Consider the following 13,270-nt stretch of genomic DNA (forward strand, 5'->3'; position numbering starts at 1 on the left):
CCGTATAAACGCAATATATCTATTTTATACTAAAACGAACGTAATGTTTATAAAGCTCACACTCGATAATTTCCTTAAAAATATGCGCTCCATGGTAAAATTTAAACAAAATTTAAATCGCATATTACACCATTTCTTACATCCAGTATACATAATCTACACTAATATTATAAAGAGGAAAACTTTGTTTGTTTGGTTGTAATGAATAGGCTCAAAAACTACTGGACCGATTTTAAAAATTCTTTCACCATTCGAAAGCTACATTATCCACGAGTAACATAGACTATATATGTACCACGGGCAAAGCCGGGGCGAACAGCTAGTATATAATAATTAGAAACCTAGTTAGGATAATAATTGGATGTTTTAGATGTTTTGTTATTGATGATTTATATTTATTGTGTTTTCTATTGATGTTTAAACAAATCTTACAAAAAGCTCATAAATGCATATGCCTTTATGAGCTATATTAAAAAAAAATGTAAATGACTTCGGTAACACCTTAATATGAGGATATATACTATGTTCATGGTGAAAATATAACACTAAAATGGTATGTATAGTGTATACCAGATTTTAGTCACAGATAAAATTATAGACTACGATGTATATATTCATTATAGATCATGAGGGTATTTAGATATTAATCTTAGTTTCTTACCCACTAAATAAATAAAAACAAGGTGATGACTTGATCATAATGAATACTATTTTTATACAGGCAAAATACATGAAAAAATAAAGTACATGTTGTATAATTCCTTAACTATTTTATATATGTTCTTATAATTCTGTTTTAATGTAGTGTTTCGATCTGTATGTAAATGGTATAGGTATCTGAAAACAGAATGTCGCGGTTTAAAAGAATACCAACACTTCAAGGTTCTAATCTATTTAGCTGCATAATACATAACTGTTTTATACATTATTCACCAGTCAGCCATGACGCAAGCAAAAGTGGTACAGAGAGAGAATATATTTCTATCTACATCAGTTACTTGTCGTCTCCGAACATGAAACCACTTTAAATACAAGAATCGAGTATCACAAACCACATCGTTAGTTCTCCGGTTGGTAAATATAATATATATGTTATATAATTTTAATGAAGTAAAATTTTAGTGAGAAACGTATATTTTTAAACATGATATCGAAAAAACAGTTCTTTTACTATCTATTTATTTTTCAGCATTATTTAATAAAAAAATACGTAAATTTAATAATAAAAAAGTTAAAAGCAGAATGAATCGAATACGTAGCTGGATGTTAAGGAATTTTCAGTTTAATTTTAGAGAAACTCAAATTAATCGTACAGTAAATTCCATACCACGTTCAAAATCTTTGCCAATCATAGGAAATAGCTTAGATTTACTGAAAGGAGGAAGAGGATCAAGGTGAGAACCGTCCTAAAATAATGCTAAAATTATGGCCTTACTCAAATTGAGATATTAATACCTAATAATTATATGACATGCGTTTTAGACTACATGAATATATCGATGAACGGCATAGAAAATTAGGAAAAATATTCATAGAAAAATTTGGACCTACAGATTTAATATTCTTGAGCGATGCTGCACTTATAAAAACTGTATTTATAAATCTCGAAGGAAAATATCCTATGCATATACTACCTGAACCATGGATTTTGTATGAGAAACTTTATGGGAAGAAAAGAGGGTTGCTCTTTATGGACGGAGAAGAGTGGCTGGGAAATCGACGTATTATGAATAAATATCTGCTAAAGTATAACACAGATACTTGGATTAAAAATCCCGTTACACACACAATTAATAAATTTATAGAAGGTTGGAAGGAAAAGGCGAAAAATAAAATAATCGTCGATGATGTCGCAGCCGAGTTTTATACAGTCTCAACAAATGGTACATGGAATTATTAATTAATCAATACTTTTGAAATAGATCTAATCAAATAGTTAGATCAAAGTTCAATTATTCAATAAATCTAAATTAAAATAAGTTTTATTTTTCAGTGGTAATACAAGTTTTACTTGGCAACGTAACACCGCCGCCTAGCAACCACCATGATGAATTATTAAGGTTATTTTCGTCATCCGTAAAGAAAATTTTTGAGACAACAACAAAGCTGTACGGTATTCCATTAAGCGTTTGTCAACGTTTTAACTTAAAGATATGGACGGACTTCAAAGAATGCGTCGACTTATCTTTATTCTTGGGTAAATATTTGCGGAGAGTCGGAGGTCTTAAAGTAAAAATAATAAACTAATAGATATAATAAGTACATCGTTTGGAAGCATAAGTAACATTCATTCGATATAAAATTTAACAGTCAGCAATAATTTGCATTAGATATAGTTACGTAAAGCCACTAAAAACATTATATCACGAATATGATTAGAAAGCAGTTATTTTGGTAAATGGAGGCATATCGAAATTTGTAAAACGTCAAAATTTTATAAAACAAAAGTACTTTGAAAAGACTTCAGGTATTAGATATTTAAAGGAGAATAATACAAGAAAGCTGTGTACTTTCTGTTGAACTTTTAGTATAATTTTATGTATCAAATATTAATTATAAGGTTTATAATCTACTAGCAAATCGCCCCGGCCTCGCACGTGTGCGTGCAATATATACATATAAAATTTCCTCTTGAATCGCTCTATTTGAGAACAGAAAAATTATTTTTAACAAAAAACTAAATCACCTTCAAATTGTCAGAACTAGACCAAAATGAAAAGGAACATAATCATAAAAATGTGTTCACACTGTTAAAATTTACGGGGTGACAAACATAATTACAGTCGAATTGAATTTGAAATCGGTTGAAAAAATTGCCCACCGAAATCTACGTGGCTCAATTAGTATATATCCTACTAATATTATAAAGACTTTTGAAAAAAGAAAGTTTGTAAGGATGTGTGTGTTTGCTGCTCTTTCACGCAAAAACTGCTGAACCGATTGCAATGAAATTTGGTACGTAGATAGCAGAATAACTGGAATAACATGTAGGCAACTTTTATCAAGATATTCCTACGGGATACGGACTTACGCGGGTGAAACCGCGGGGCACAGCTAGTATTTAATAAAGGTGAATAATTAAATTACGATTTCAGCTAACAAGCTCGTTATTGAAATGCTAGCAATAAAAAATGAGGGCGACGGTTTAATAAAAAAACTTGTTGATGAAAATATCGATGACGTTAACATTTCAAGAATTGTAACCGACTTTATCATTGCTGCTGGCGATACAGTAAGAAACTTCATTTTGTTAACGAAGAAAAAAGATCTTACATGTTGTTTATAATAATAATTATTTTGATAAACCTTATGGAAATAAACAAGATAAATAGTCGTGTAAAAGGCAGTTTTGTCCAGATAATATTCTATAATCTAGTTATTTACACATTTTTCTAGTTAGTTCTCGTTGTAATAAAGGCATTTGATTACTAGTTTTAACTAGAAAAAACGCGTTGTAAGAAAAAATTGGTTATAAAGGGATATAATTACTGTATTTATACATTTTTAGATATGTACGTATAAAACAGGAAATAGTTTAAATTTTAGTCCTGTTTTCAGACGGCGTATACATCGCTATGGATTTTTTATTTATTATCAAAAAATTCTCAAGAAATTGATAATATACGACGCAAAGGGCGAGATTATATTCCATTAGTAATAAAGGAATCTATGAGACTGTATCCTGTTGCACCATTTTTAACACGTATAATGCCCAAAAATTGCTATTTAGGGCCATATGAAATTGAAGCAGGGGTTTGTAATATTTCGTATTGAATATTTTTCCTAAGTATAACCATAATAATAATTTCAACGCATTGAATAAGAGAATATTTAACCATGATACACAATACCACAGAATACACAATAACAACAATTTTAGTAGGTATCCAATAACTATTATAATATCGTACTTTACTAAATTGCATTATACTATAATTTATTATCGTGTGGTGTGGCATTACAAAAGGCCTAGGCACCAGAACCAAAAAGTCAACGTTGAATGTCAACGTCGAATATCGAAAATCAATATTTTAAGCTGTCAAATAATTCAAAACAAATCTATTAAATTTTATTTTATTTTATAGAAATCTTTGAAAAATGATTATCAGACATATTTTAGTAAAAGATATACGAAACCTATTGTGCCCGAATTATCGAGCGTATAGTGTACTCTGTAATATACAAAGAATAAAAGAGAATAAATATGGTATTGGGAACGAAAACCCTAACCTGACTAATCATAGTCTTACCAAAGTTCACAAAAGATATTTATCTCTTGAATCCGTGGTGAAATGGCAAGAAGAAGTTTACATGAGTATATCAAACAGTACTATGGTTAACGTCATGCAGGATGGTTTGTTGCAATTTCATGAAGTTACAGGTTTTTCATGGTGGGCAACAATACTTTCCTCAACTGTTCTTATAAGAGCGTTAATAACTCTGCCTTTATCAGTTTATCAAAATTATATATTAGCCAAGGTAGAAAATGTTGGCATGGAACTCAAGGATATAGTCAATGAATTAAAAAAAGAGACTGCTATGGCAAGAAAGGCATATAATTTAACTGATAAGCAAACTGTGATTCTTTTCAAAAGGTCCCTTAAAAAGCAGTGGAGAAAACTTATAGAAAGAGATAATTGCCATCCCCTGAAAGCAACAATAGTTATATGGTTCCAAATACCTCTGTGGGTGTGCATGTCATTTGCCTTAAGAAATTTAGTTAACATGAATCCACCAGATCCATCTGCTATGGTTACCTTTATGGAAATGTCGACCGGTGGAATAGGTTGGATTCCTAATTTAATAGAACCTGACCATTCTTTAATTCTCCCAGTGGCGTTTGGTTTGACAAACTTAGCAATAATAGAAATACAAAGAATGTCAAAATTAAGGACACCATCAAAACTGCAAAATGTTTTTACTAATGTCTTTAGGGTATTTTCATTAGTAATGATACCTATTGCAGCAAATGTTCCTTCATGTATGTGTTTGTATTGGGTCACATCTAGTAGCTTTGGATTGATACAGAATTTATGCCTTTTGTCGCCATCATTGAGAAGAAAATTACAAATACCCTTAGCTCCAAGTGAGCTGGAAGACCCATATGGACACATGAAAGAAGAAATCAACCATAAAGTTAGAAACATACTGCCAAAAAAGTCTTAACATGTTATGCACAAAGTCTAACTTAGTATTTTAATATAAGCATACTGAAAAAAACAATTTTTGTTTTCATATCTTATTAATTTCAGACCCCAATAATAGCCTCAATATACACATCAGGGCGTGATGAACAATATTTCACTGACCCAGAACAATTTCTACCTTCCCGCTGGGATAGAAATTCTGACAGCAAAGAGAGGTTTAAAAATCATGAACCATCAGCATCTTTACCATTTGCACTAGGTGCTAGGTCTTGTGTAGGCAGAAAAATTGCTATGCTTCAACTGACGGAACTTATTTGGCAGGTAAGCAAGTATAGGGTAAAAGGCAGTTTTAGTTTTATTCAAAGATTTTCAAGCCAAATATGTAATATGTACCATATTTGGCTTGAAATAAGTTTTATTCAATTATTCATATGTAATGATTGTTTCAGGTTGTGGAAAACTTTGATTTTAAATGTCTTCATAGTGATGACATCAAAGCAATCACATCACAAGTGTTGATCCAAAACAAACCTTATGCACTGGAATTGAAATTATGTATGACATAAATATTTGCATTTTTAAAGGATAATTTTACATACTTATACATAATTACATTTGATACAAAAATACGTGCATACAAAGTTATTATCTCTGTTTAAACCTAGTAGTAGTACGAAAATGACAACTCGAAAAATGCCCTTGATGAGAATATGCGAATCCCTAGGCGAAAAGTAACTGCAACATTGTTTACATAATAATATGCGTATTCATTATTCGCACGTGTGTAAAGGCATCATCAAAATTCTCTTCTAAAGAAACATGTTAAAGCAAAATAAAGCTTACGGCGTAACTTCAAGGTATATTCATAAAACGTAACGAGAGCAATAAATTATATGTGATTTATGAATGAGATATTATTTTTTATTGTGTGTGTGTCGCCGGTTGTATATCTCGTTGGAATTAATTATTAGAGGAGTAACTGCATATTATAGGACGGAGTTCTCTGTCCATGTGTCATGTGTACCATGTGATGTCTGAACACAATAAAATGAAATTATTTCGAGAGATTCTGATAGGTTCCACTTAAACTGAGGAGTGTCTGTGATATACTTCAAAACTTAATTTAAATATGTATTAAGACGCGTATCTACCATGGTCGGGAACATCTTGCGCTACGTGCTCTTCCAACAGCACTGCATAGTGGATACCAAAGAGTGGTATAATAATGTTTGCGAACTTAGAGCGTGAACTTGTAGCGTGTACCGGTGCGCGTTCCGCGCTCTAATGGGTGGCGAACACAAAGGTGAGCTTAGTCTGCTTGCGGAGCATTCGTGTTTCTATGGAGATACGCGTACCGCCTCAATCAGAGCGGTTATGGGAGCGCGGAGCGCAAGAGTTTGCGATGGTACCCAGCTTTATACAGCTGAAGAGTTTGCACGCGTTAATCTCAAGAACTACTGGACCTCATCAATGAATATGTATGCGAAACCCGAGTGCTATGTACAACGGGTGAAATGGAGGCAGAGCGTTAGTCATCATTAAAATGAAATGATATAATGCCTACACTTATGCCACCAACCAGGCTTGGGAATGGAAAAATTGGGTTTAAATTTTATTGGTATGAATGGAAAAAATAATTAAAAGGAAAATATGGAGTAATAGTTTACGGTCATTCAAACAAGTTTTATAACTTTGAAAGGACTAAAAAAAAAACACTTAGAAATATTTTTTCAGGATAATTCAGTATAAATGTGGCCATATACATAGATATTTACAATTTTCATAGCAAAAGGGAAATATATACCTTGACATACTTACTGAAAATAATTAATTTGTAATTCACGTTAAACTTTCAACTCAGTCAAGAGGCAAGTAGCTTTTAAAAACTTTTTACATAGATTTAAAAATATATTCGGTGGTTATTATCATATACAGTACCTATATTATTTATAAAGATAATATTTCTGAATATATCATTATTTATATTTCATACCTAATAAAATTATAAATGCAAAATATATAACTTGTGCCCCATGTCCTCACGTTCACATTGACAGCAAAATAAAAAAATATACATGAAGACTGAAATACAATTATAAGCAATAATCCATTACATTTTTAATACCCAGAGAAGCAATTTTAATATGTAGTTGTAAATGTTAATGCGAAATATATACAGGTTAAAAAATAACATTAGGTATTGAGCTTTACATTTACTGTTTCCTATTTAACCAACTGTCGTAATATCATAGACTTAATATCTTCCAGCCATTGATCCTTATATTCTAATTCGAGGATATTTTTAAAAGAAGCTATTCTTAGGTCTTCGTCCATTTTTCCAGTTAATAAATATGCGACAGCTTCCACACACAAATATCCCATGCCATCACCCAAAGACCAAATGTAGATCTTATCAGCATTTTCCGGAGTCAATTGAAATTGTATTATTGCACTGCTTAATAAACACTTAATTTTATCAAATAAGAATCTATCAGCAAGTAGGAGTACTTCTAAATTAGTCTCCAGATTCTCACACAGGGGAAACACTTCAATATCACACTTAGTCTCATTTAAACCGCAGTGTAAAAGCGTTAAAAGATATTCCAATGCGGGTTTCGTTACCTTTTTTAGACTGACATATTTTTCAGATGACTCTTTAAATGAGCCTGTTAACATCACGCTGAAGACGTCTGAATTTTGACATAGAAAGTTTTTGTTGGCTATTACAGTGGATTGGTCATCTAACACAAAGGTAACGATATCATCCGTTGCCAGATTGTCTAATATAGGGTCATAACTTATGGACACATAATCTTTATAACGATTTTCCAAGAGCTTCGGATCTTTTATTTGGACGTTTGTTGCCAATTTCGCTAAAGCTGTAACACAGTTTTGGATATTTTCCTTCGAATCGGAAACAATAGAGAAAAGTAAATTTAACGCATCACATTCCACAAAATACTTCTTCAATACTTTCTCCGTTCTGCAAGATAAATACATAAACGTTATTATCACAATGATATCTTTATAAAAAAATCTTTATATAAAGAGAATATAATATATAATTAAGAATCACAAAAAATTACTTACTTCACTATATATGGTAAAGTTATGCATAGTGTTTGTTTCATATTGGGAGTTCCTTTCAAAAGATGATAACTAATTTCACCAATTCCATGGCTTGATTCTGCTACAATTGTTACCTGCTCTAACAACTTTGAGCCCAATTTTATAAGCTAAAAAATTTAATTAAATTAATTACACGTGAAACAATATTATTTATTCATTACAGAGCTAAATAACATGAAATCCTTACTTGCTTACACTGGCGACATTCTGTAGGGGGGTGCTTTGAGTTAACCGACATAGTATGAAGTCGAAATACAAATCTATGCTTCAAGATGCTTATGAGACATAACGAGTTGCTGTAAAACGATAATGTTTACTGATATTTAGTAATAGTAATTATTCTTATAAGTTGATAAAATCTTACTAATGTTATATACCCGAAAGTTTGTAAGTATGTTTGTCCCTATTTCACGCGAAAATAGTGTATTGTATCTGCATGAAATTTGGTACAAAATTAGATTATAGTCTGGATTAGCACAATGGCTACTTACTTACTCGGGTACCCCGCGAGTAAAACATTTTAGTATTACAACATATTTTCGTAAATTATAAATCGACTGCACTTCTAATATACATACCTAAGAACTCGGGCTATTATTCTTGCCGCCCTCCCAGTCGGTCTCCTACACCTCTCTACATAATCAAGTAATGTATTCATACATTCGCGCCCAGTTAATAAATCGATGGTATTGGACATCTCTTCCCGATTCTCATTGCCATTAGTACAAGCCCCGTGAGATACGCGAAAAAGTAGCACCAAGATACACATTATACCAGATGTTTTTGTGATGGTTAACTGCTTGCTGTTTTCTGGAAATAAATTAAAGAAAACCGATTGCAATGAAATTTGGTACGTACATAGCTGGATATTCCTACGGGATACGGACTTACACGGATGAAACCACGGGGCACATATAGCTGTAAGCATATTTTAGGTAAGACTAGAATGCTACTGTAGGCTATATAACATGTGCCCGCGGGGCACAGCGCGTAGTAATTTGTTCAGTTAAAAAATAAACGTTAAAAGTTACCTTCATTTGGGGATTCGTCACTACTTTCTTCGTCTTCCATTATAAGCTCTTCCAATTCATGAGCTACTTGAGCTGGGTCTATAGCAGACTTTATAGTATTGGGTTTATTGCTATCGGCTTCGTCTTCTCCTTCACTACACACGGGAGAATACCGGCCTGACACTTCAGAATCTGAACTATCTATAATTTGTAATAAGTTTTAGTATTCGATATAGTGAATAAAATTATTTATCATCCTGATTATAAATATTTGTAAATGATGTATGTATGTAATACAACAACAAAAATAATTGTTAAAAAAATAATAGTACTTAAACTAATATGCTTATACAATAATATGTGAAACTAGAATTTTTCTATCAACCTTCAGTACTTAGTGGTGAAGCTGGTCCTGAACTACTCGGACTCCAGGGAAAGTCTGCCCTATATGGCGAGGGCGAACTTCCATCAGAACTCGCAGATCCTGGACTCCAATCCCATGTATGCTTACTGGTATGTGGCATATAGTCAGGACTTAATCCTGACCAATTTACGTCAGAATATGACGATAAAGGACTCAAATCTGATCTATCTGGACTAGTCATTCGTGGGAATTGAGGTGAGATAGGATCTGGACTCTTTGGTTCCCAATAAACGCCTGCCGACCAATCCTTTTTAGCCATTTTTATTAACTTCGGTTTCTGTATTAAAAAGGTTATATTCTCAATAACATTCTCATAAAAAAAATTCTAATCACAACAGTGTTCTTAATGTTGTACTTACTTTTTTGGAATTTTTTGGGCTTGTGCGACCGCGTTTTATACCTTTTCGTCTGGATGGCGATAAAGACAGATTTGTACTGTCATTATCACTGTCGTCGGACCTATCGCTGCCTATTGCATCAACAAAACCAACAATCATGTTATCCCGTTCTATCACAACTTTTAGTTCTTCCCCTATTTCATTTTGCTGTTTTACATTAGCTTCTTCACATATTTTTAGTGTATCAAGGTCTTTTTCTGTTCTGTTAATATTTTTATTCTCACTCATAATTTCGGCATTTAAGTTGTGTTCAATTTCCATATTATTTACATAGTTGGAAAGTTTCTCAGTAAGAAGATGAATCAGGCCTTCACTGATCATAATTTGGAATGCTATAAGTGACCAATATAAATTAGTTCGTATGCTTAAATTTAAAGAAATACTAGATAATGAGAATAATCTATTTAATTTACCTGTATCATCAAAAACATATTGAAGAAGTGCATGCATAGCATGACTGTTAACTCTTGCAGCTGCAACCAGTAATGGCAAACCACCACAGTGTCGTAAACGAGATCTATTAACAGATTCACCACTCAATTGAGCTAAAGCTTTAACAGAACCTTCTGGCCACCATGAAACATCTGTAAATTATTTTAAATAGAAAATGTACAGCATATACAACTTTAAAACACTACAAATGACATTTTATGTAGTCATTGTACTAGTAGTGAAATAAAATAATAAATAATATGTTCTTTAATCAAACTCAAGAGTGTGACCTGAAATTATTCCTAGGTGAATTATAGTCTTTTTTTTTTGTATTTTTGATGGCAAGGTACAGACAGATAAAATAAAAACAATTCTGAGTAAAATAAAGTTATAAAATTTTTTTATAATGAAGCTTCTTCATCCTTAAGGCTTAGTCCCACTACAGTAATTAAAGTTCCTGCTAATATTTTAAAACTTATTGCAATTACAACAAAGTTGCAAATATTTTACCCGGATTTTTCTTTAAAATATTCACTAAACATTCTACCAATCCCGCAGTTCCTAATAGAGGGCGACACACTGACAGATAACATAGATTCATAAGACATTTTAGTGCTAAAGTCTCATTTGTTTTTGTTAGTGCTACAAGGCATTGGTAACCTCGGCCATCTCCTTGTAACTGGAATGAATAATGAAAAAAACATAATTATTAGATATAAATAAATTTACAAGTAATGAATAACAGTGTATGGACCAACAAAAAATAATAAAAGAAAAGATTTTGTAATTGACATGGCCTGTGCCTGTATAAATGGCAATTATTGACCCACCTGTTCTGCACATTGTGGTATTGAATAAGTAGTAAAGTATCCTAAGCACTTAAGAATCCCAATAATAAGCTCTTCTTGACTCCTTCTAGGTTCTTCAATTTCTTTATCAAGATGTGTGGATTTCATTAAACCAATTGATTCACATTCTGTGGTCAGTAAAATAGTAACACAACGAACAACATTCAAGCTGAGCATTTCATCCCGTTTATCAGCTATCATCCATAGTTGCCTGAATTGAACAAAATAGTAAAATGGGTGATAATCTCAGTATGATCTAAAATTGTGTTAATAGGAGAAATAGAAAAGTTAAGTATATCAACAACATGATTATTAAAAGCATTTTTTTGCATCTTAAAAACAGAAATAACTGTTAGACATTAAAATATAAATAAGATCAACAATTAAATAGCAATTATAAATAAAAATTGATCCTCCATCACCTGATAGCTCTGACAGCCATTGTAAGAGTTGGATTTGATGTGGTTTTGTCCCTGCCTTCAATAAGAGCCACCAAGGCTTTGACCACTCCATGGTTATGCAAGCCTTCTGCATTGGACTTACTTTGAGCCAAATTACCAATAAGTTTGCAGGTCCTTCCAAGTATACTATCTCGACAAACAGTGTTTAATATTGACACCAAAGGGCCAAAAGTATTCAATTCTCCCACCTAAAATAATTTTTAAATTTTTTTTTTTTTTATTTTATTCATTAAAGTTTGTTAATAAAATTATACTAAATATATGTAAAAACACCTATTATAAGGCACACCAATAACAGAAACATTGTGTGACAAAAACTATGCAAAAACAAGCTGCGCCCCATGGTTTCACCCGCGTAAGTCCGTATCCCGTAGGAATATTGGAATAAAAAGTTGCCTATATGTTATTCCAGTTGTTCAGCTATCTACGTAACAAATGTCATTGCAAGTGGTTCAGTAGTTTTTGCGTGACAAAGCAACAAACACACACACATCCTTACAAACTTTCGCATTTATAATATTAGAAGGATAAAAGGATTACAGAGCTACAATTTCCATTATGGAAAAATCAAGTGTTCTTGGTAAACTCAAAAATTCATGATATATGCAATTTTTTATTTACATACATTTTTCTTATTTACTTAATAAAAATAAAAATTAATATAGATGTGTGAATAATCTATATAATAAATAATTGTACATTACTGTGTGCCATTTAAATAATTAAATAAATTCGTACTTACTGCTTCACTGCATTTTTCATCCAAACAAATATTTCCAAGAATACTTAAAGTAATATCAAGAATTCTTTCATTTGGTTTTCGTAGGTGAGGTAGTAAACAATTCAAGCCCCCACAATCACGAAAAAGTTTAATTCCTTTTTCGGAAGATATAATATTAGACCGAATTTTCAAGAGAGTATCTTGTATGCGAGATGATGATGAAGATTTAAGACCTTCTATTATTGTTTTTATTTGAATTTTATCCATTTTACAAATAACTCCGTTTTCCAATTTCCATTTCAATTTTTTTCTATTTACGTTCATAGACGTCAAAATGTAAATCAGATGTCAAAGACTGGTTAGTTCACTGTCAAATATCAGCTGGTGCTTGGTAACACAAGTAATAATCAAAGATTGGTACCAGTATATAAGTGTATAATCTATGGATTGGTCTATTAATACGGAAATTTAGAAATAAGAGGCTGTCACACTTATCACAGTGTCCTAAATTTAGGTACCGAAACGTATAATGAAGACCTAATGAGTGATTTAGAATCAAATGTATTCAGAAATTATCTACAAAAGAAATTCAAGACAGTTTTACATATTAATAAAATCTTGTAACACCATCTATTCAGAAGTAAAATACTGTTGTCATACGAAAAAGTGTTAATGCAATAGAAAGATTGGTTGTACTGGG

At 31.8% G+C, this 13,270-nt stretch overlaps 3 protein-coding genes across 3 annotated transcripts; 2 read left to right on the forward strand and 1 right to left on the reverse strand.

Moving 5' to 3' along the window:
- Window positions 1-750: 750 nt before the first annotated feature.
- On the forward strand, window positions 751-6,059 carry LOC119830643 (cytochrome P450 315a1, mitochondrial). Its single transcript, XM_038353700.1, has 8 exons — window positions 751-1,070; window positions 1,190-1,394; window positions 1,483-1,883; window positions 1,994-2,197; window positions 3,096-3,232; window positions 3,559-3,753; window positions 5,253-5,468; window positions 5,597-6,059. The coding sequence occupies exons 2-8, from the start codon at window positions 1,243-1,245 to the stop codon at window positions 5,711-5,713; spliced, it is 1,422 nt and encodes a 473-aa protein (XP_038209628.1). The 5' UTR covers window positions 751-1,070; window positions 1,190-1,242; the 3' UTR covers window positions 5,714-6,059.
- On the forward strand, window positions 4,050-5,253 carry LOC119830644 (cytochrome c oxidase assembly protein COX18, mitochondrial). Its single transcript, XM_038353701.1, has one exon. It carries the CDS (start codon window positions 4,099-4,101, stop codon window positions 5,164-5,166), a length of 1,068 nt encoding a protein of 355 aa, XP_038209629.1. The 5' UTR covers window positions 4,050-4,098; the 3' UTR covers window positions 5,167-5,253.
- Window positions 6,060-6,965: 906 nt separating the features above from the next.
- On the reverse strand, window positions 6,966-12,920 carry LOC119830641 (armadillo repeat-containing protein 5). Its single transcript, XM_038353699.1, has 12 exons — window positions 12,592-12,920; window positions 11,811-12,037; window positions 11,371-11,599; window positions 11,051-11,219; window positions 10,522-10,692; window positions 10,070-10,440; window positions 9,672-9,987; window positions 9,308-9,487; window positions 8,855-9,086; window positions 8,464-8,572; window positions 8,238-8,383; window positions 6,966-8,130 (listed from the first exon to the last, which is right to left on the reverse strand). Exons 1-12 carry the CDS (start codon window positions 12,892-12,894, stop codon window positions 7,371-7,373), a joined length of 3,213 nt encoding a protein of 1,070 aa, XP_038209627.1. The 5' UTR covers window positions 12,895-12,920; the 3' UTR covers window positions 6,966-7,370.
- Between the last annotated feature and the right edge of the window lie 350 nt (window positions 12,921-13,270).

Source organism: Zerene cesonia, chromosome 12 (assembly GCF_012273895.1).
Source record: "Zerene cesonia ecotype Mississippi chromosome 12, Zerene_cesonia_1.1, whole genome shotgun sequence".
In the NCBI taxonomy this organism is placed as follows: Eukaryota; Metazoa; Arthropoda; class Insecta; order Lepidoptera; family Pieridae; genus Zerene; species Zerene cesonia.